Genomic DNA, 21,662 nt, shown 5'->3' with positions numbered 1-21,662 from the left:
CAGAGCAAAGCTACTCAGAACACAGAAGGCATCATACCTGCCTGCAGTTCCCAGTCCTTCAGAGTTGAATACACTACAGTAAGAGGGCACAGCTGTATGTATATGGCAACGTCCAGACATGCACACACCAAAATTTCTTTTGTCACATTGCAGCAGCAATTGCAATAGACTGTCTACACTGCACAATGACACAGCAGTTTGCTTCAATCCTGTTTTTACCAGCATCTCCCAGAAGTTCAATACGCTTATCAGCCCTTCCCCAAGGCTCCATTCCTCTCCAGTTCCAGGAGTCACCATCAAGGGAACTGGAAAGAGCTTTTGCCTTTACCTTTCTGAGAGATCTGCGTGTTGTTCCCAAACATGCCTTCTGTTGCTCTTTTAGGAGCCACCTCTCTCGCATTAATGATTTCCACATTTCCTTTAAAGACAGAGGAAGGAAGATCACGTTTAGCTCTGAACTCAGCACCAGTCACAGTCTGTGCAGAATAAACCCAATCACTGCGAAGCAGTTTCTTGGCAGTTATTCTGTGGACAGCCTCAGAGATTGGGAAAGTCAGTACCTTAACTCAGGTAGCATAAATCACCCCTTTGTGCTTTAGGTGGAGGGGCAGAACTATTCCAGATGTGTGTAGCCCTGTAGCTTACCTGTACTGTTATAGATGGTAAAGAAAAGCCCTCCTCCAATGCCCATGCTGTGAGCGTTCATGAGTCCTACACAGAGCAGAGCTGCAATCGCACCATCCACAGCAGATCCACCTTGCTGAAGGATGTCCCTGTGCAGCAGAAGAGAAGCATCTTATGGCAACACGGCCACAGTGAAATCTCAGCTATCCGTGAGCTCTGGAGTCACCTCATCAGAGCAGATACAGCAAATCTTCTCTCATGCCCATTTATCTGCACCTGATCTATGGGTTTCCCACAAACAGCTTTGGGCTTCTATCACCATAGATGAGAGAACCTGATGGTCCCCAGACCAGACTGACCTTCATTAAAAAGACATTCAAACTAGCCTGAAAGCAGCAAGATGTGTCAAAGCACCTGGAGGAGACTGGCATTCCAGCCACATCCATCATACATGAGAATAAGGAGCCCTGAAATCTGCAGCATGTACGTCTAGAACTGGAGGACAGCTTAACAAAAGCATTTCAAAAGAGTTTGAAAAGCATCTCCCATTCCTATTGTTTCTGTGCCTAGGGAATCTTTGTGTATTGTACTGCCTTTGAGCAACTGCATTAACATTGGTTGGGAATGGTAAGGGCCCAGGTTTACCCACAGCCTCCTCATTCTACAGGGAGCTGAGTGCAGCTGCCAAGGTCGCATCTGTGCATCAGTGAAACAGAAGAGTTTTGTCTCGTCTCAAGCGAGAGCTTCACAGATAACAAGAACAGTGGCAGAATTAGTGATTACCTTCCAATTATTGAGCACGGCCCTGCATCCGTAGCCACAGCTGCCCTTTTATAGATGTGTGTGTCCTCTGAGTCAGAGCGCAGCCCGAAGAAGAGCGCCAGGAACAAGATGAGCCCCAGCAGGACTGCAGTCAGGACCCCAGTCAACACATAGCGCTTCCTCATCTTTCTGTGGGAAGAGACAGGATCATCAACCTTGCTGTTTCTGGGGCTGCTAGGGAGAAGGTGATCAGGCACAAGAGGAGGTTTGTCGTCTGTCTTCTTCCATATCCACTGTTTCTCCTCTTTCCCCAGCAGCTGGCAGCTCTGCTGCTGGATGGGTGATTTTGGAAGGAGTGAGCAGAGGTAGTGAGAGCCCAATTCTGCCCTTGAGAGGTACATCAGAGTGATGTTCTTCCTGCTTTTCCAGCCCTTGCTTGTCAGTGAGTTTCTATGGACTGCTGAGCTGCAGGCAGTGAGCAGCTGCCTCCTTCCCTGGACCTCTCATAGATGCCCATGCTCAGATTCATATTTCCTATGAGCACTGCTGTTATGGTTTCTCTGTGCAGGACAACTGTCGTAACAACTCCAAAGATTTTACCAGCTTCCCCTTTACCCCTTACTGCCACACCATTTGCAGAGCAGTCTACTTCACTGAGCACTCCAGAAACTTCTGGAAGCCCCTGGGTAACAGCTTCAAAGTATTAAAGTCCCTGAAATGAAAAAGCCCCAAACCAGCAGCTACGACTTAGGTAACAACCTGTGTTAGTTTTTGAGTCACATCATGTCAATGAGAAAACGGAGAGCTTTAACCTCACTGACCACTACAACACACATCCTAATCACTAACCCGAACTATTTGGCCACAACCACAACACCCTCCTGCTCAGGATCCTAGGCTAGAGTAGCTTTCCCTTGAGGCTGCCACTTCCAGAAGGCAATTGCCAGTGCTGACATCTCCATATTTTTCCATCCTGCACAAAGATGCTCTTGGGGTGCACAGGGTTACTGTTCATCAATGGGTGAACATTGGACACTGAGCAGACCTGCAGCAAGGGTGTTCCAGGCACACACCAGGATAAGTTAAGAGCTATTGAGGGGATGGAGAGTCATTGACATCTTGTTAGGACTGACACTTCATGAATAATAACTACTCTTTGACCCATTTCCTTTCCCCTTACAGGACTATTCAAGCAAAAAGACCTAAATTCAACATAGCTTTTTCAGGGACCAACTTCCCCCCAGTTCAATGCAGTTATCACCATGACTACTATATTTGTGCAATAGCCAAGAGATACCTTTTACCTTACCAAAGCACCTGCTGTCCTCAGAGACAAACCAATCCATGGCATTGGGAGCAAAGAGCAGATCCACCAACCCCAGCCTCTGTGGCAATGCAGCTGCCCAAAGCAGAGGAACCTCCAGCAGTCGGAGCAGCACTTGGTGCCTTGCAAAGCAAGGAGGCAATGAGTGTGCCAATGCTGACCTAACAGGAGGAAACAGGCCAGGCCAGCCAAAATGAAGCACTCCTCAAAGGGAGGAGATTGGCAAGCGCTGTCCCTCAGCCTCACTCCCATTCTACTTATTTCAAATAAGGGAAAATCCATTTTCTATCCAAGCCTTTTCTCTGCGAGTCTCAGAGCACAAAAGATGTCTGCTTCCAAGTAAGGCAACTCAAATCAGGGTGTCAGCGTGCTGTATGTGCTGTTCTGTAAACCAATGTCAACCAAGGTCAGTGAAAGGTAAATGGATGAAACCTCTTTCCAGGTTCAGAACTTGATTTACACTCAACTACTTTTAAAAGAGACTGCTGGTGTGTTTGCAGAGCAGTTGCTGCGCAGGGAAACAGAGAAGCTATTATGTCCCCAACAATAGCTCACACACAGCCTCAGAGTTTAAAGACAGTTTTGTTTGTTGGCTTCAGCACTGGCAGTCTCCTCCAGGCTTCACAAGAAATGCCATAGGATCTTTTATCTGCACTCCAGCTAGGCAGAAGGTACTTTGTTTCATCTGGGCTGTCCCTACAGCCCCTGGTGACCCCAGCCCAGTGCTGACATGTTAACCCATCAGCTCCTGCCTTGGATTGCATGGCTCTCCATGGCTGCCTGCCTTGTTGTAGCTGTGCACCTGTGAAGATTTGCTGCCTCGTCATGCAAGAGCACCAGACCTCAGAACTCTGCTCTCTCATTTACCTCTGAAGAGCCTTTGAAGAGCTCAGTGCTGCACGCTGTTGGGTGAGTGCACCAACCTTAAGGAGAGCCCTCCAGTTCACTTCATGCCCCAGGCACAGCTCCCAGCTGGCTGCCAGCCCCAGGCATTCTGTCCTGCCCAGCAGAGAGAGCAATCTCAGGTGAGAATAATCCCCTCAACCTCCTGCTCAACTCCCACAAGCTTTGTGACCTCTTTTGCAGGCACACAGTTTATCCTGTGTTCTGTGTGCAGTCCAAACTGCCTTTCTGGTTGTGGCACAGCAGAACCCAACAGCTCTTGTTTCCCATGCAGCAGTTGGGAGACAGATCAGAAGCCTGCAGATACCTGCTCTCTCTCCACACCTGTCCCATCTCCTTACTCAAACAGTGGAGTTTTTGCACCCGTGCTCCTTTCGAGCCCCAGCTCTGAAGTGCAGCTATGATTTTCTGCAGGGAGACCTCCAGACCTCTGCCAAATGCAGCTGTTTGGGAGCTTGGGTAGCATTGCAGTCCGAGCAGCAACCCTTCTGGAGAGAGGGGCTATAAGGCCATTAAAAGCATCGTGCTCATTTCCCAGTGTCATAAAGGATCCACTAGCCAGTCTTAGCCATGAAATGTAACGTGAATGCTGAGATTCACTCAGAACCCAGCAAAGAGTACAATTACACCTGTATGAGCAACCCCACCGTTCCACAGTCAGATGTCACAATTTTCACAGCTTTGTTTAAACACAACTGCAGGTTTTGAGCTGAAGGAGTCCTGGTGCAATAGGACAAGCAGTGCTGGGCTGAGGTCAGAGCATCTGAACTGCTCTGTCAGTGGTGTGTGGGTGTGCTGCAGGGATAGGGAACTTGCCAGGGTCAGGGAAAACCCAGGAGAACTAAAGGAGAGGGAGTGAACCCAAAGTCAAATGCATAGCAGTAACATTACCGTATTTAAACAGGTATTAGTAACCAAGAATTGAAGTATTGTTATCATACCTTATTGCTCCAGAGAACCATCAGTGGCTTTTTTTTTTTTTTTTTTTTTTGGCTGACAGCAGAGGTCCCATTATTAATCCACCATTATATGACAACCTAACGAAGGTGCCCACAACTGATCACATAGGTGGAACCACCTGAAGCATACAGAAGACCCTAAAACAGCTGCTTGGGCTGACACTTCAGGATCAGGTATGCACATCCTGCCTTCTTGCACAAGATCTGTTTTAGCAGTTGCTTCCTAGAGCTGTTCCCAGCAGCCTACCATGGGGCCAGGCCACATTTAGACATCAGCAAGTGACATGTGTTCCCATCAAGCTGTTGCTGGGTCCCCAGTGCATCACTGGGAGCTCATGGAGAGGTGGTGTAACAAACAGCAAATGGTTCACCTGTGGGAAGCCTTAGCACCTGGGGTCTGTGCTCACACCTAATTAGCCAGATGACTGTTTAAATCCATGGGTATAACTGTGCTAACTTCCCTCAGCTGTCACTAAGAACAGCAGGCAGCAACTTCAGCTTTCATCTGCATGAATATCCAGACTCATCATCCTCTGAGCAGCTAATTAGCTGGGGTTATTTGCTCCAAGAGAGCTTGCATTGAAGAAAACTAGGACAAAAGCAATACAGAAAGTACACTACTGCAGTCCAGAACTAATTCTGTGAGTTTATCCGTTCCTTCCTCTTACAAAGGGAAAAAAGGTAGTGAGATCTATTTGTTACTGTGGGCTATCCTTACTGTACCTTTGCATAGATTTCTGTTTTTTAGCAATTCCATATGATGTAGCATGATGCTGGCTAACTCTTCAGAATCTTTTGCCCTTTTCCTACTAAAACTTTTTTTTTTTTATGTCTTCCAGGGCATGTTCTGCCTTGTCCTTATATATCAGATCTGAAGCTTACGTTGTCCATTCCCAACCAAGCACTCCTTCATTACATAATTCACAGGTCTTAGGTTGTGGAAGGCTAATATATGGTATAATCATGCAAAGACAAGAGGATAATCACCTTACACAACGAGGACAGAACTAAGATGATAAATACACCTTTTACATCCAATTTGCCTCCTGCCTGCCAGGTTAGAGCTCCCTGCAATGGAATCTTCACATCTCTCCCCAAATAATCCCAAAGCAGCAGTGAGCTGCTGCAGGCTACTTATTCCTGGGCAGAACTGGCTCAGATGCAGTATTTCTACCAACAGGTTTGGGTTAACCCAAATGGCAGACAGCTTTGTGACTCTGTTAGCCATCACATGTAACCCTGCTCTTCCACAGCTCCCCTGGAATAGACATATGCTTCTAAGCACTTTCCTTTTGAGAACAAAGATAGAAGGGCTTGTTCCCCTGCACCTTCCATCCCGTAGTCAGACACAAAGGTCTGACTTTCTCACATCAGCCTCCCTATTGCAGCCTTGCCCTGCAGTTACTGCAATAAGACATGTACTTAAGGCACTTGAGATTCCAATCTACAAGTTCATGTGCTAAATACTTTTTCCCCTTAGGCCTTTTACTCAGTAGCAGCAGCTGGGATGCCTCTGATCAGGACTCTGGTTCTCCTACACTCACCCATGCAGACAGACAAGCAGAGTCTCCTGCCAGGTACTGATCTCAATGGGGAGCAGCAGGCATTTTTTCCATAACTATTCCCATTTTGTCCACATGATGCCCTTGAGAGACTTGAAACAAGTGATCAACAGCTGCCTCTGCTTACAAAGGAAATCCTTCCTGATTCAAGTTTTACACAGACTGCTGTGGAGAACTGTGATGTAAATACTGAAGTAGTTGGGATTCAAAACAAACAAACATATTCTAAATCTAAGCCCTTTTTTGGGGTCACAGAATGAGACAGGTGTTATGCTCTGGTGTTAGGCTAGAATTTAGAACTAATACATTTTTGTATTCACTCACCAGGAGATATTCAAGTTGAAGTCTTACGCAGTTTTCATCTCCACCAGCAATAAAGAAATTAAAGCAAAATTCAGTCAAACCATAAAGAAGCTCAAAGAGGCTTCCAAACTCAGGTCTGGGCACTGGTCCTGCCCAGAGCAGTGGCACAGAGCAGTTCCCATGGACTAACCCTATGCTGCTGCTTCACTAGAGAAATACAACAGCCCCATTCAACCTTTCTGCACAGCCAACACCTCCATGTCAGCCCCTCTCCCACTGCCTGCACCCTTTACACCTTGCTGCCTCCCTCTCCTCAAGCACAGCTTAAGTCTTCAGCATTCTCTGCTTCAAGCCTGGCATTGAGGTCTTACAGATGCACGCAGGTAGAAAGGCTTCAGATGAACTCTATGAGGCCATGATGTCAAAGCCAGAGATAATCCAGCATCACAAAAAATGGATACAAAGTCATTCAGAACATTGCTGTTCCACTCACCTCCAATTTAAAATCAAAACGTTTAATTAAAATAGTTTTATTCTCCCACCACTTGCAAAATATGTTTTCAGAATATCTTCTTCCAATAAACTGGGAGCTGTTTATTAGAACTGGGCTTATTCAGATGGAATAGTCAGGTCCTATTATTCTCTTTATGTAAACTTTCATCTGATGTACCAAAAAAAACATACTGTTCCATGTTCTGCTGCTGAAGAAAACCCAAACAGCACCTCAAGGCTGAGGATAATGGCTCAATTTATGTCATTTCTAACTTCCCCTTACCTCTCAAGAGTATTTCCACTGATCTGTTCTGTCCTTTCGCACAGATCCTTATTTACTGATATCCTTTGAATATCCTTTCTGAAGCAGTGAATCCCTTTTTTGAGCAGTACGTTCCAGTAGCACTAGCAGTAAGCACTTGTCTTTCCTTAAAAGCTCTCCAAAGCTTGCTGTACTATTTGATATTTGTACAGCTCTACTTGCAGAGATTAACCCATTGAAACTCATTACTTTTGCATTCACAGTAGTGGAGGAATGCTTAAGTAATCATTGACTAGGTGAAGAGTCAAGAGCCAACACCCTTTAATATGCATAGCTTAGCACTCATAAATGTTGTCTATCACCAGCAGAATTATTATTCATTTTTTGATTCTTTTACTGCATGTAAACTACATGTAAATCAAATCTTTGTACATCAAAGATCAATCTTCCTGTATCTTGGTGACAGCTCTTAAATTCTGGCTAAGCAACTGAACAAATATATGGTCACACCAAGTGCCCATCTCCATAGGGTCCAGTACGGTCAGTACTCCTCTTGCCCAACCAAATGGTGCCCTTGTAGTTTGCATTTGGGTTTTTAAGTGTGCCTTGCAGATTAAACCCAGACACACTGACAGATTTAGCTGTGACAACGTTTGATTGGAGTGTCCTCTGCCAACCACCTGCCATACAAGGTCACTGATCAGTTCTTCAGCAATCCCAGCTACACGCTACCTTAAACCATCATCACTTTTAGTTCAGCTTAATGCTCCAGCTGCAATAAGATGACACACTGCCTGTTCTACCACCCATTCCCATAGCAGGGAGGATAACAGAGGAGACATCTAGAGATGGAGAAACCTGTCCTCTACCACTAAATCTCACTGAAGCTTTTGAGCAATAATCCTGTGTCTGTTTGCACTGCTTCCTGTTGCAGATCAAAGATTGCAGCTCACTTGCCATTGAGCAGCATAGCATAAACCCCAGCAACAACCCAAATTCAAAGTGCAATATCTGCCCTTGAACTCTAATTACTCAGCAATGAAAGCTCATCTCCCTGCTGCTGTACACATCTTGATAGGCAGCTCAGAGCCAGCTTGAACACGAGAGTTCAGCGCCCATCCAGAACACAGCACAGACAAATCAGAGCCTGCCTAAAATTTGGTCAAAGCAGGGCTCCAACCCCTGCATCCTAAGCTGGTTCTTCAGTCAGCAGGCTGTCCTGCACACACTGGATGAAGCAAAATCTGCTTGGAAACCAGTCAGCTCTCCTAGATGCTATCTTTTAACCGACCAGGATCAGTAGTTTAATGTCTCAATTCCAAACCTGTCCAGTTCCTCCATCCCAGTCCAACCTTTGACACACTGGATCCTTACTTACATTAGAAGGACAGTGCCTGTACTGCAATGAATCATGAACAAAATCTGTCTTAGCACCAAAGGTAAAAGCTTTGGGAACACAAGCCATAGCTTCTCCACTTAAAATTACATCTCCTTTCTATTCAAATTCTTGTTATGAAACACAAGCATTCCATCCTTGAGATATTTGGAAGGGAGTTAGCATGGGTCCATCTTCAAAAGGGACTTTCTAGTACCCCTCTAAATAAAGTGTGGAAAGATATTTACTCTTTGCCCCAAACAAACTAAAATGTACTTTTAGTCTCTCACACCTACGTGAAGGGATGGGGAAAAGTACTTTTACTCTTTGCCCCATTGCTGAAAGTCAAATCCTATGGCTTTTCTTTAAGGGCAGTGCAGTCTCATCTGTGGCACATCCTCACCAGTGCAGAGTTGGAACAAACTGGATGTTCCCCAGCAAGTTACTCTTTCACTTATGTACAAGTAGGAGAGTTGAAGATGGGGTCAGAGGATGTTAAGAAATCTGAAGGTAGTACTTCTGGTTCTGGTAGGTAAATAGTTTGCTATGTACACGTACAGCTACAGCATTTCAATTGTACGTGGTTTTGGGAAAGTCACTTATCTCTGTGCAGTCATTAATCCAATACATTGTCCTGTTATGACTAAGCAGCAGAGCCGCACCTCAAACAGAAATAGCATGGTCCATGGAAGTGCATTGCAATAAAAAAATAAAAAAAAAGAAAAGAAAAAAAGTACTTTCTGCAGGGCTTGCTATCTCTGATTGTGATGCTCGTGATGTGACCATCTCTGACATTCTCTATCAGTGGGTACTACTGAAACATGAGCAGCAGAGTGAAATCTCTGCCTCTTCCTCTACAGGAACACACTTGGCAGCATATGAAGCAATATCTTCAGAGCCCTTGTGTGGAACTTGTGGGTACTGAAAAGCATCAGGAAGCATGAAGGCACTTCTGGGTGCTTTCTCTTTTTGCTTCATCTCTCATCACATACTGATTCTGCTGTAAGGATTTCAGGAAATGACACCAGCAATAGCTGATACATAAATCATGTAATTGAGTCTCCTTTTCAGATTTCTTTTCATTGCGGATCACACAACCCAAGCTCTCCATTTCCTAATATTCCAATAAATACATCATCAGAATGGAGGAGATATTCTCACTTTGCAGCTTAGCTACTTTTTCATGAGGACATTTCTCCTCTAACAGAACAATGTTGCAATCCAGTGCTATCCCAATGCAAGCATCAGAGAGGTTCTGAGGACCCAGTAACACGTTAGTTGTGTGTAAGGCTGCTTCCTGCTAAGTAAGATCACTGAGATATGTCTAAAGAGGGAAAATTCTGACAAAGCCTTTTGAAGCTGTACTTTCCTGACATTAACTAACTATTGCTGCTGAATTCATGCCACCAGCAACATTAATAAAGTTATGATCCCAATAGATTCTGATTTTCATGAGGTCGTTACGATCCTTACAATACTTGAGATGCAGAAGGGAGATAAATCTAAATGGACTTCTAATTAGACAGAGGTATGAGGTACCCAGATGGATTATGACAGGCATAATGATGTGTAGATTGTACAGCTTAGGTTATAAGAAGGGTCAGTGCAAAGAGATATTTCCTGAGATTTCCTTATATCTTGTGTCATCCTCTAGCCAAATGAAGAGGATGGAAGCATGGAAGAGATAGCAGTTTACTGCTCTGCTATTTCATTTTTTCAAGAGAGCATTCTTGATTTGGATAATAAAGGATGTTATTTCCTATCTTCTGTTCAAGTTGGTCCACGACTTTCTACAATAACTCCATATATCAAAGCTGTACACAATGACAGGAACAAGGACCAGGTCATTAAAACTTAAGTCCTATCTGATAATCAACACGAACATTCCGGTTCCTTCCTACTGGAAATTGTTACTGTTCAAGGCTCTTCTTTTATTACCTTTCCTCACTGATAAATTCATCGATCGCCACCCAGGCTCAGTCAATCTCAATTTTCCAAGACTAATGCGTACCATTTATTTATCAGCTTTACGAAGACCTTTCATCTTTGCAAAGCCTTTCTCTTGGGCTACCAAAGGCACTGTGTTCTTGCTGCCTTTCCTGCAATCGGCTCAGCAGCCTGACATGGCTTCACTCAACCTCACCATGCTGGAATAAAACAGGGGAGAGGGCTAATGAAGGAAGAGAGGAGGAAAGAAGGTGGAATAGCAGGAGAAAGAATAACCTCTAAAGCGCTGGAATGGAAAAATGGAAGAAGAGGGAGTGAAGGAGGCAAATAGGACAACAGGATAATACTGAAGCGTCGGAAAGGGGAAAATGAAAGGGCAAAAATACAATGCCTGCTCTCAAGGGCAGAGGTTTCTTCAGTATAGCCTGCCCTCTGCATGCACTTGGAGGTGCTCAGATCACAGCTGAAGTTTGGACTTTCTCAGTCCTTTGCAGAGGGTTTGTTTAACATTATCGACACATAAGTACCTATTACACATTAAGTAACTATTGACTGTAGAACATCTGAGCAGGAAAAAATACAGGTTCATTCACTGAAGAGATTTCCACAGACTTCAGTGGAACTTAGAGAAGATCTCCGTTTCCAGTAGAAAAAATTAAAATCATACCACCTGCTTAGATTCACTTGCTTTTGCTAAATAAAGGCTTTACAAATAAATGAGATAGATTGCAGTGGAGCAGCTTTGAATAACAAAGACCAGGTCTTTGATGTCCGTATGTCTGGGAGGGCCATTTGTTCTGGCAATGAGCACACAGTCTCCTAGGCACTGTTCTGGTCCCTCAGATGTCTAAATATTTGTTTTCCTGAGCAGAATCTGTTCCTTTACACACAAATGCAGTTGTCCTCGACAGCTCAGTTTACTTTCCGACTCCTCAGCATCTCCCACATTCTGCTTCTGGAAGTAACTCCCAACACCATCCCACAGTACCTGCACCTGCCTCCAAGCCTTCCTCCTTGCTACCTGTTAAGCAAACTTGTCATTGCTTGACGTCCACTCATACTACAGGCGAAACCATGGGAAAATTGTTTCTTGACCCTAAATATCAGCTTTTCCACAAAATTCTTCCATCTCAATTAGGAATGAAGACCATAAGCAAGCTGGTTGTAGACTGGGCATCTTCAAGAGCTGAGTGGGCCACACAGAGGTTAAATAGTTCACCCAGTGTTGTACATTAAATTATATTTGCAAAACAGATCAAGACTCTGGCACCTGTGATCTGGCATTCATTAATATGGAGGTGATTTGAGAGAAGCCAAAGTCATTCAGGTAGATTGAGATCTGGCAGTCCCTATAGAGCATAAACACTCTACTGACCTGGGCTGGAAGGCTTGTGAAACACCCTCCATAAAGCATAACTAAAGAGCAGGAAAGATGTAACACAGGGAAAGAAACAACTCCTCTATTTCACACCCCAATCCAACCAAAATATGAAGACAACACAATTAAATCATGCTATTTACTCACTACTTTGGAAGCTCTGTTCTCCCTGGGTGCAGTTCACTCTTCTGCTGGCAACACCACAAGAAGGCACTTCTGCCCTGCCCTCTTGCTTCTTATTCCTCAAGGGCTCCCAGAAGCAAGGATTTCAAAAGCTGAGTGGCAGCAAGACTTTATACATGGGAGTGGTCAGCCAAGGAGGTGATGTAATGAAGTCATATTTTTGGGCACAGTGAAGGCACAGCCCCTGACCACCCCCTCCTGAAGAACTGCTGGCTCACGGGGCAAGCTTGGAACAGTGATCAGATACTTTCCATGCCGTACTTTCTCATGGTAAGCAGAACAGCACACAGGGTGGAGAGCAAGGAAAGATCAGTCTTGAATGAGGACAGTAGTTTGATGGTGGGTCCCAGGAGTGAATCTGTACTGGCCATCATTTATTCACGCATCAAACAATGCCCTGCTAGTCACTGGCTTTGCCCATGGCACGAGCTCTGGTAGCAAAGATGCTCTCTGCATTACAGCATCAGTACCACCATACCCCCCTCCTGCACTCTCCCCAGTTAGCTGATGCTGGAGCACTGCCCAACCCAGGGCCAGAGGGCTGGGAGCCCTGCGGAGGTGAAGGAACATTTATCACGTAAGAGGGATTATCCTGGCTGCTGACCTGAGAAGCTCTTGAGAGGTACATCCTGCTCTTCTCCATCAGAGGAAGTCTTGTAGCCTCTGAATGGAGAGGAAATCTCTCAAGGATGTACCATTGCTCTCCAAAGGAAAAAAAAGAAATCATTTTCAACTTCCGTCATCACCATTTTTTGATCTTTCACTGAAGGGTTTGGTTGACTGAGAGAGGCAATGTCATGCATTAGGACAGAGTCTGACCAGCTCAGCTTATACACTATCAGCTGAGTATCTCTGGTACGGCTGTACAGCAGGAGATGCTAACAGCAATGCGAGCATCTTCTCAGCTGAGACAACCAGAAAAGGCTGCTCTAGGGTGTGATGGAGTGGAAATCACAGAGTTACCATCACCTGCCAGCAATGACACCAGCTTCATACAACAGCAGCCAAACAAATGCCCAGCTCATTCCATCAAAATCCCACACCAACAGGATCCTCCACAGCTGGTTTGTAGGTCAGGGTGGGGAAGGAAGAAATACGAATGACTGTCACAAGCAGAGCTGCTTGTGCAATTGGACAGGGAACAATGTTCCTTTTTCTCCTTCCCTATTAAGTTAGTTATCAGTCAGAGATCCCCCCATCCCATTTCCATAACACGGTGCCAGCATAAGGAAGAAAACTACTTAGAACACTGAAACAATGCTCCCATATGCCAAATCACGGTCTGAATCTCACTGACCTTAAAGACTTGAGTCTGCTTTGTTGTAGTGTCATAGGAACCAAAACAGGAACAAAGCAAACCAAACCAAAACCAGAGCTACATCCACTTCTAATTTACGGGACAGCTGCATAATATATATACATATCTATATTCACATCTAGGATGGACATTTTCTGATGTATGTAAGACTGTGATTTACAGAAACATGATCCTGTTCTGTCACTTTGGGCTTTCCTTGGCTTTATCCCAATTCTTGCACTTCTACCTTTCCAATTCTCATCCCCATCTCACCTGGGCAGAGCCAACAAGGGTCTGGCTGGTGCAAACCAGCACAATGCTCCCAAACACCACAGCCTGTCCAGACCATCATTACAAAAACGTGTTCTACTCAACCAGGAAGCCTTATGGGCTCAGATGAAAAAAGCATTCATATCCCCACTTTAGAGACAGAGGAACAGAGACAATCCTGCCCAGGGCTGAAACTAGGAATCTTTCCCCAAATCCCCTTAAGCATGCTGCCAGACATCACTGCTTTTCTCTGTCACGTATCCAATATCTACTCTAAACTCAGATGCAGCTGGAAGTGACAAGTGCAGGGGCTGACAGCGATCTGACTGCACAGTGCCTGCAGCTACGTGGGCTGTTGTTTGCTCTCTTTCTCATAGCTTTGGTTTCTCCCCCGCTGTAAACAGGAAATGAATAAAACATGAAGCTACCTCCTGAAAAATGACAGCAGATCACATCGCAGCGGAGGAACTGAAAAGAAGTTCAAAGTGTTTGAACTACTTAATGGAAAACTTGCAGCTTATTCTAGAAAGTTGTTGGGTGACTAATTGCTGTTAAAGTCTAACCAAAGCAAGAGGACCCTAAAACCAGAGAAACCAGGACCTTTTTCTCAGGAAAAGCCAAGGTCTGCCAACACAGATCTCACAAATCTGCTTTCCGTTCTGCCTGAGGACCAGCAGAGCTCAGGGCTGTGAGGCTCAGACACACTTCTGGATATGCACAAACTCTGACCTGACTCAGCTATGTGGAAGGGGAAAATATGAGAAAGAACTTTTCCCATTGCTTTCTTATAAGGCAAAGAATCTCTTCTTAAAAGAGAACAGCAGGGACCTACAATCACAGCGTGAAGCCAGAGAGATGGGAGACTGTCCAAAGGACTTCTGCATCAATGGGGTTTGGTGCTCACAGCATCTCCTCCTTCTGGCAGAGCACAACACAGGCCTGCAGATGGATTGTTTTTAGATCCCTTTACCATATCACAACCAGATCTCTAGGGAAGGCTCTGCTTGTTTTCACACCGTGGCAAGGCTGCACACTTCGCCAGCATTGCAGGCAGCAGGCCAGCAACACCTGCACAGCACAGCACAAGGGTACACGAGGGAGCAAGCTGCTTCCATGCAGGGACAAATAGCAACAGATGGGAAACTACCACCTGGCTCCCAAGGATACAGGTCAAGACAAAGGGTACTGCAAACACAGACATAATAAGATCACAAGAGCTGCAGCAGCCAGTCCCACTGGGCACAAATGGAGGGGACCAAGTGCCCTCCCCAGTTCCTCGTTGTTGCTTTGCCACGGTCCCCCAGATGTTGGGGACACCCTGCAGCTCTCTGACACGTGGGAAACCACGTGTTTACTGATTGCTGCCATTCCTCCCTCCTCCCGTGTGGTCAGACAACCTGCAGAGTGATGATCTGCAGGTGAGATCAGCCCTGTGTTTAATGGGGAGAAAAGGGGAAAGTCCAGTCCTCTGGGAGAGCTCCTACGTACGGTAGTAAACTTCAACCTCCAGGCACAGCAGGACAGGCTGTGCACAGCACATTGAATGAAAAAAGAGCAGGAAGGAGAAGGGAAGAGAGGCAGAGTGTGGGAACCCAGGGCTCGGTCTGGCTGCTCAGATCTGTGGCTTCCAGAAGTGCTGGCTGCTCTTGAAAGGGCTTCCTGCCTCCCCACAGCACACAGATCCCTTTGATTTGGGATCGCTGAGAAGGGCACGGAAACGGCAGCAGAAATGAAATGCTACAGGGAGATGACACTCAGGAGACCCATCCTTATCAAGGAAACAAATTGATATCAAAGGGTGGCTGCAGGGACTGGGAAGAGCCTTTTGTAAAAGCCACAACAGAGCCAAATCCTGCCTGTTTCACATAGTGGTCCCCTGGGAACTCCATCACCAGCAGTGTCCCAAAGGAGGGCCCATATGCCAGGTTGGGCTCACAGATGCACTTCACACACCAGTCAGCATTGGCCCTGTGTGTGTGTGTGCTTCTTAATTACAGTTCTGTTTGCAGCGCACCTCTTCCAGAAAGGACAAACTGCATAACTCTCAGCTTATGAAAAATCACGCTCAGAGTTTCTGAGCTGCTAATTAACAGCAGTGTCACTGTAATTAAAGCTGGGTCACACGTCAGGGGAGCTGGGAGTGTGACCATCCCCTTACCCACACTGCTCTGACCAGATGGGCCAGCCACAGCCGTAAGGTCAGCACCTCCCCAGGACTGAATGTCCCCAGGTTACAGCAGCACCAACCCTACGCAGGACAGGAACAGACTGAGCCTTGGGGAGAGAAAGGGGTTGACTCCTGCTGCCACTGGGTTGGCAATAAAGCACGTTGAGTTCTGTTCCCTCGCATGTAGAACAGATGGTTTGCACTGCCCTGTTCCTTAGGGGGCTCTTAGGACAAAGAGAAGTGCTCTTGCTATCTCCCCTCCACACAAATACACTCTTAAGCTGCTACAGGATGTGGCACGCCTTCAGGCTGGGGAGGGAGTTGTGCAGGGGAAGATGCAAAGCCCCAAGGGACACCAAGACCCAAAGAAGTGAAGGACAGCAGCAGAGGAGCCTACAGACCTGTGAGAAGCCAGGAGATTGCTGGGGTGACTGTCCTGTGTCCTTACACTGCTCTGTCTGGGGAGAGAACAACTTCAGGTGTGGGAGCACCACGCAGAGCACAGCTGTGGCTGCAGGCACACAGATTGCCAGAGTACAGCTGGCACCAATTGGCCTTCAGGCAAGTTGGGGCTGGACAGGAGAACCAGCCTGCTGCTGCCCTTGGGATGCTTTGGGGAAACACCACCTCCAGGAAGATGGAGCTCTGGGTGGGGAAAGCAGATAAACACTGACTGTTTCAAGATGGGTTTCCTTCCCACTCCGATCCCCAGAGTTTCAGAGCTCAGCAGGATGCAAACACAACCCTAAATGACTTCCTGAAGCCCTGGTTTCAAAGATCAGCCCTCTCAAAAGCAAGAAGGCACCACAGTCAATAGCAGCCCCAGGCATTCCAGCCTCAAAAACACTGAGCCATCCCTACCCTAGCAGAGGCTGTGGGGCAATCTGCCTTTCCAATGAAAGATACTGAGACTTCCTAAGAAATCAGGCTTATGTAAGTATAGAGATAAAAAAAAGAAGATTGGGAAAAGCTACATTTCAGAAGCAGCATGGCTCAAAACAAAAAGGAGCAAAGCTCATGGCCTCCTGGATGTGACCAAGAGAGCTAAGTTACATCCATCTGCTCCTTGAACAGTTTTACTACTGATTCCCCGAAGCTGTGAGCATGAAGTTCTGAGAAGTGATATGAGATAATGGTTTTCAGCCAATAAAAGCTGTGAGAAGAGAATGAGCAACCACGTTTTCACGTGGACAAAGCTTAGCACCCTATGGGTGCCCAGTAAGGAAAGAGCTGCATACAATACATGGAGATAGCAAAAGACATCAAGGAGAGTTTTGAAAGGCTTGTGGAAAACTTGAAAATGTTATGAAACAGCGTGAATAAGAGCAGATGGAACTCAGTGCAGTGGAAGGAGAGGTGTGTATTGGCCAGTGGGAGCTAACAGCTCCTTTCACCACCACTAAACCACAGATTTGTGGAAAAAACACAGTGGGAAGGAAGCAAGGTGTTGCCAGATCATCCCATTTCCATTTAGAGCTTAGAGAACTGGGTCTGTATGGAGCAATTGCACTTCTCTGAAAAGGCTCAAGAGGTCAGAGTTAAAAATCGAAGCTGGCAAAACGAGCACCAGCTGTATGAGCTGCTTGGAAAGCAACTCCAGGCGAGGAACTCACTAAGAAACAGCATAGCACAAAAGATTATACCCAGCAAACTGTGCTGACATACAAAAACAAGAGCTCTGCCTACGGTATTCCCCTAAGCAAAACTTGCTGTTGCTCCCCTTGGAGCAACACTGAAATCCATCCATCCAAAAAGGAGAATTCCAGTTCTGACAGAGCTCAGTCTTTTCTCGTCCTTTAAAACATCACAAGAACGCCTGGAAAGCAAAGGCGGGGTCACAGCGAGCCCCAGGCCCTCCTCTCCCTGCCTGCAGCTCCCAGAGCTCAGCCGCATCTCACCTGCAGCCCCCGACCGGGGCCATTCTCCTCCCCCCCCCTCCGTGCACACGTGCGTGCCCCGCTCCTACCTGCAGCCCCTGTCGGGGTCCCGCCGGCACCCAAACCCGGCACAGCGCCGAGGGGAGGGAGACCCGTCCCCGGGGACACGGGCTGCTCCGAGGGCTGCGGTGAGGTTGGGGCAGCCCCAGTTCTGGCGTCGGGCACTAGGTGGCATAGACGGGAGGAAATTCCAAAGCAGCCTGCGAACGGGACCGCGCCTTTCATAAGGATGGCTTAAGTTGGAGTGGACCTTAAAGATCGGCCGGCTCCAACCCCCCGCCGTGGGTTGGTTGCCCCATCCGTGGCCTTGGGTACCTTTCAGACGTGAGGCTCCTGGTTCCCGGACGTAACTGCTCGCCAAGCACAGGCTCGCTGCCTCGGCTGGTGGAGCAGCTCGACAAAGAGGGGATGAAATCACCCCTAGGGATCAACTGCCCTGTTTTACTGTCAGACTGCACTTCAGTCATCAGCAGGCTCGTGCACACCAGCAGCCCCAGGGAGGCAGAGATGCCGAGGGCCAGCAGTCCCTATTGGGTTCAAGGAGAGACCCCAGTACCTCTCCCTTGCCCTGTGCCACAACCATGCAGAGGATGAGGGCACTCGGCCACCTCTCTCTCAAGCACCATCCCGAGGCCAGCCCCCCCTAAAGCTCTTCTCCCTCTCACCTCCCTCCTTTTAGGACTGCTTGCAGTCCCTTGGAGATCTCCCTAACCTCATCCACTCGGCCCTTTAAGGCGTGGATGAAATTCCTCACCGGTGAACTGCACGGACCGACGCGATGAGGCAAAGCCATGCAGAACTGCTACAGTCAGCACAGGAGAGGCCAAAGAGGAAGAAGAAGGAAGGGGAGGGTGGAAGGTTGTCTGCCGGCCTCTGCTGTTCCGACAACAGAAACTCACTTGGCTTCAAAGGTTAATGCAGCGAATGCATCTGGTGAGGCTCATGGGCTCTGACAGCCCGTCTGAAAGGCTCCATCTGCAGCCCGGCAGGAGGGATGGCTGCAAGGAGGGCACTGGGGGAGCAGCGTGCTGTGTGCACAAGAAGTGGCACAGGTGGGCACTATCTGAACCTGACAGAGCCCAAAGGGGCTGAGCAGCGCTGTGGTGCTAACTGCACATACAAGGAGGGGAAACCTGTTTGCTGGAGGGAGCAGGGATGTGCTGTAGCCTCCTGGAAAGGCTCAAGCTGAGCAGTCGGGAATACCTGAGGATCTTTCTGCCATGGACAGAGGTCTCTGGACAATGTGAAAGCCTAAGGCAGAGGTAGGGTACACACCACCAACACCAGGTCCTATGCTCCCCTGGGGGCTATGGTTGCTCTCAGTGATTTAGCAGCATGCTAAGATGCTCAGAATCAATATAAGCTGTGTGCTTGGCAGTTTCAAATGCCAAAAGCAGCTTAGCAGCACCAAGCGCTGCCTTCAGCCGCCCCTCTATAGCTTTAAGATGGTTTAATTCTTTTATGGAACTGTAACTCCAGAAATTGCTGCCGTCCCTTTTAAGGCAGGGATTTAAAAAGCTCTTTAGAAATATTTTTGTGAGACACAACACATCAAATGGGATCCCAGTGGGACACGCTACAAGATCAGATGTCTCTGATGCTGAAAATGCAAGAAGCCCACGGCACAATCTGGGTCTGTGAATTTCCTCCACTGCTCCTGCTGAGCCCAGCAATGCTCCACCCCTCCCAGCACCCAACCTCACACTGCAGCCTCATCTAATCACGGCAAAACCCATCTAAGTAATATGAATGCAGAGTATTGCTGGCATGGGGAGAAGCAGAAACCCCCCACGTACCTCAGATATCTCATTGATTCCTTGTGAAAGCAGTGGAAGTTCAGAATTCTCCCGTGTAAAGAAGTCAGGTTAATACCATGCACCACTGGGGAGGACTTGTGACCTCTCTGCATGCAGCACAGCTGCCCAGCACACCTGTGAGCACAACGTCATGGGTCATTAGGGCAGCAACATTCAGCCCAACAGACTTGCCTTAATAGGCCTTGTTAGAACATGATCAATTTGCCATAATGAGCAGACGTCCGTGATTACTTAAGCAGAATTCTGCCACTTCTAAGAGTTGTTCCTGCCTTAGCACCAGGATACTTCAGGGTCTTATGACCCGCTGGGAGATCCTCAGTGCGAGAAGGAAAAGGCTGAAGAACGAATAGATATTACATAGAAAACTGTTACCACCTCTCCATTAAGCACAATCTCAGTAGTGCCTGTGTGTGTGCAGTTACTGCTGCCAGCACAGGCACTGCAGGGATTCCCCAGGAGCACAGTCCCACTGATGCTGTGCCCTTCCTTCCCCTCCCTGCATTCTGCACATTAAGGGGATTTCTTCCCTAATGTGTGCTGCTGTGGGACAGTGGAGCTTCTCTGAGTCTGCTCTGCTCAATGGTCTACAAGAGTCTGAGTTATGAACATACATCTCCCTCTCCTGCAGACAGAGTGGGGCAAAACAGCAAGTGCTTCTGCCTCCAAATAGAAGGGAATTAAAGCTGAAGCCTGGAATTGCTCTTTGCAGGTGTCTCCCCAAGACTCAGCTCCCTCTTCTCCAGGAGGTTTGGCTTTGAGAGATGTGCAACAAGCTCAGAGCCACCCCACAAGAAATGACAGCCGAGACGAGCTGCTCTGCAGGCAAGCAAAAGCTGAAGCACAGTGCGAGGCAGCAAACACAGTGCCTGGCAGCACAGCTTCACCACCACCTTAATCCTCTTTCCCTTCTTAAATGCTAAATTAATCAATTACATTTCCAGCCCAGTCAGAAATGCAGCTTTCATCTTATACAAGGCAAACATAATTAGGATTGTCATTCGGATCCCGCTCGAGCAGCATACAGATGAGAGCAGCCCCAGCACATGGGTGTGTGCAGTGCAGTCCTCCCTGGCAGCAGCTGGGATTGCAGCCCCACTGCCAGGCAGGGCTTCCTGCTCTGAGCCACAGGAGCCCAAGAAACAGACACGGCAGAGATTTATCATTAGAGATGGGGTGGGGAAATGGATGGAGAAAAATAGCTTGCTGTCTCTTCCATGTTTTTTAGTTACAGAGCAGCAAAGAAAAGCAGCGAGTGACAGATTCAGAACAAATATTTCTGCATACAACGCAGTCTGGTGCTGGAACACACTGCTGTAAGGTGTGTGCTTGCTTCTGTTCAGAAAAGGTTTAGGAAAGCAGAAAGGGCAAAGGGTAATTAAAAGCAGATGTTCCCATCTCCTGGTATGCAGTCAGAACAATAGTCAGGGAAACAGCAACCTGCACCCCTCCTGTTATCTTCTCTCCAGGCTCCGCCAACAGCCCTTGCTAATACAGGGTCTTCATGGAGAGAGACCATGGGCTGACCCAGAGCCATCACTCTTCTGCTCCTGGCATGGACCTGAGCTCTGCTTGCCTGTCCCAAAGGCCCTGGAGCAGAACATCCCCATTACAGGACATCAGCACAATGGCAGGCAGATGTGTCTGAGGCACAGAATGTGAGCGAATAGAGAGAAGATCTCTGCTTGCTCTGTATTTTTCCCATTCCAATCTTAATAGACACTTCTTAGGAGAACTCTAACAGCCACACTGTGCCCTGCTCAGCTGCAGTCAGCAGTGCCATATGTACCTGTGTTTGGTTTGGAGCCAGGCAATGCCCTGATGAGAGGTGCAAGTGTCCCTAGTGGGACAGAATGCGGGAAGAAACCAAGCCCAGCACTGTTGTGTTTCTCATTAGCTCCTATTATTCACATACCACTTTTAAACCACGCAGACAGGAGGAGACACACAAAGCCATTCTGCAATGAGCTGATCCCTTGGCTACAAACCTGCTGTTCCTCCTCCCAGCAGCATGGAGCTCAGGCAGCTCGTTCTGCTGCTGCACAGCCCCATCGCCATCAGCCTGCCAGGGGTTGTCTTCTCCTATCCATCACCATCAGCCTT

At 47.4% G+C, this 21,662-nt stretch overlaps 1 protein-coding gene and 1 long non-coding RNA gene across 9 annotated transcripts in view; one reads left to right on the top strand and one right to left on the bottom strand.

Annotated features, from left to right (window-relative positions):
- Nucleotides 1–21,662, bottom strand: part of GGT1 (gamma-glutamyltransferase 1) — a 41,488-nt gene that overhangs the window by 7,197 nt on the left and 12,629 nt on the right. For 2 of the 8 annotated variants that reach the window (XM_090120940.1, XM_090120941.1), the window contains exons 4-7: nt 19,542–19,676; nt 1,408–1,575; nt 646–773; nt 329–418 (exon numbers count right to left, since the gene is read on the bottom strand). In XM_090120940.1, the coding sequence (XP_089977066.1) occupies nt 329–418; nt 646–773; nt 1,408–1,575; nt 19,542–19,654 (499 nt within the window). In that variant the 5' untranslated portion in view covers nt 19,655–19,676. Of the gene's footprint in view, nt 1–328; nt 419–645; nt 774–1,407; nt 1,576–2,690; nt 2,993–12,038; nt 12,061–16,209; nt 16,584–17,774; nt 17,979–18,499; nt 18,522–19,541; nt 19,677–21,662 lie in introns of those variants that run through there. The other 6 variants (XM_090120945.1, XM_090120939.1, XM_090120943.1 and 3 more) reach the window with 6 other exon arrangements.
- Nucleotides 2,901–11,600, top strand: LOC149915513 (uncharacterized). The gene is made up of 3 exons (XR_016458741.1): nt 2,901–3,735; nt 4,614–6,149; nt 8,937–11,600. It is a non-coding gene; the product is annotated as an uncharacterized LOC149915513 (long non-coding RNA).

This window comes from Phasianus colchicus, chromosome 18 (assembly GCF_987193195.1).
Source record: "Phasianus colchicus chromosome 18, bPhaCol1.hap1.1, whole genome shotgun sequence".
Lineage (NCBI taxonomy): Eukaryota > Metazoa > Chordata > Aves > Galliformes > Phasianidae > Phasianus > Phasianus colchicus.
This window is presented reverse-complemented; position numbering and strand designations above follow the sequence as displayed.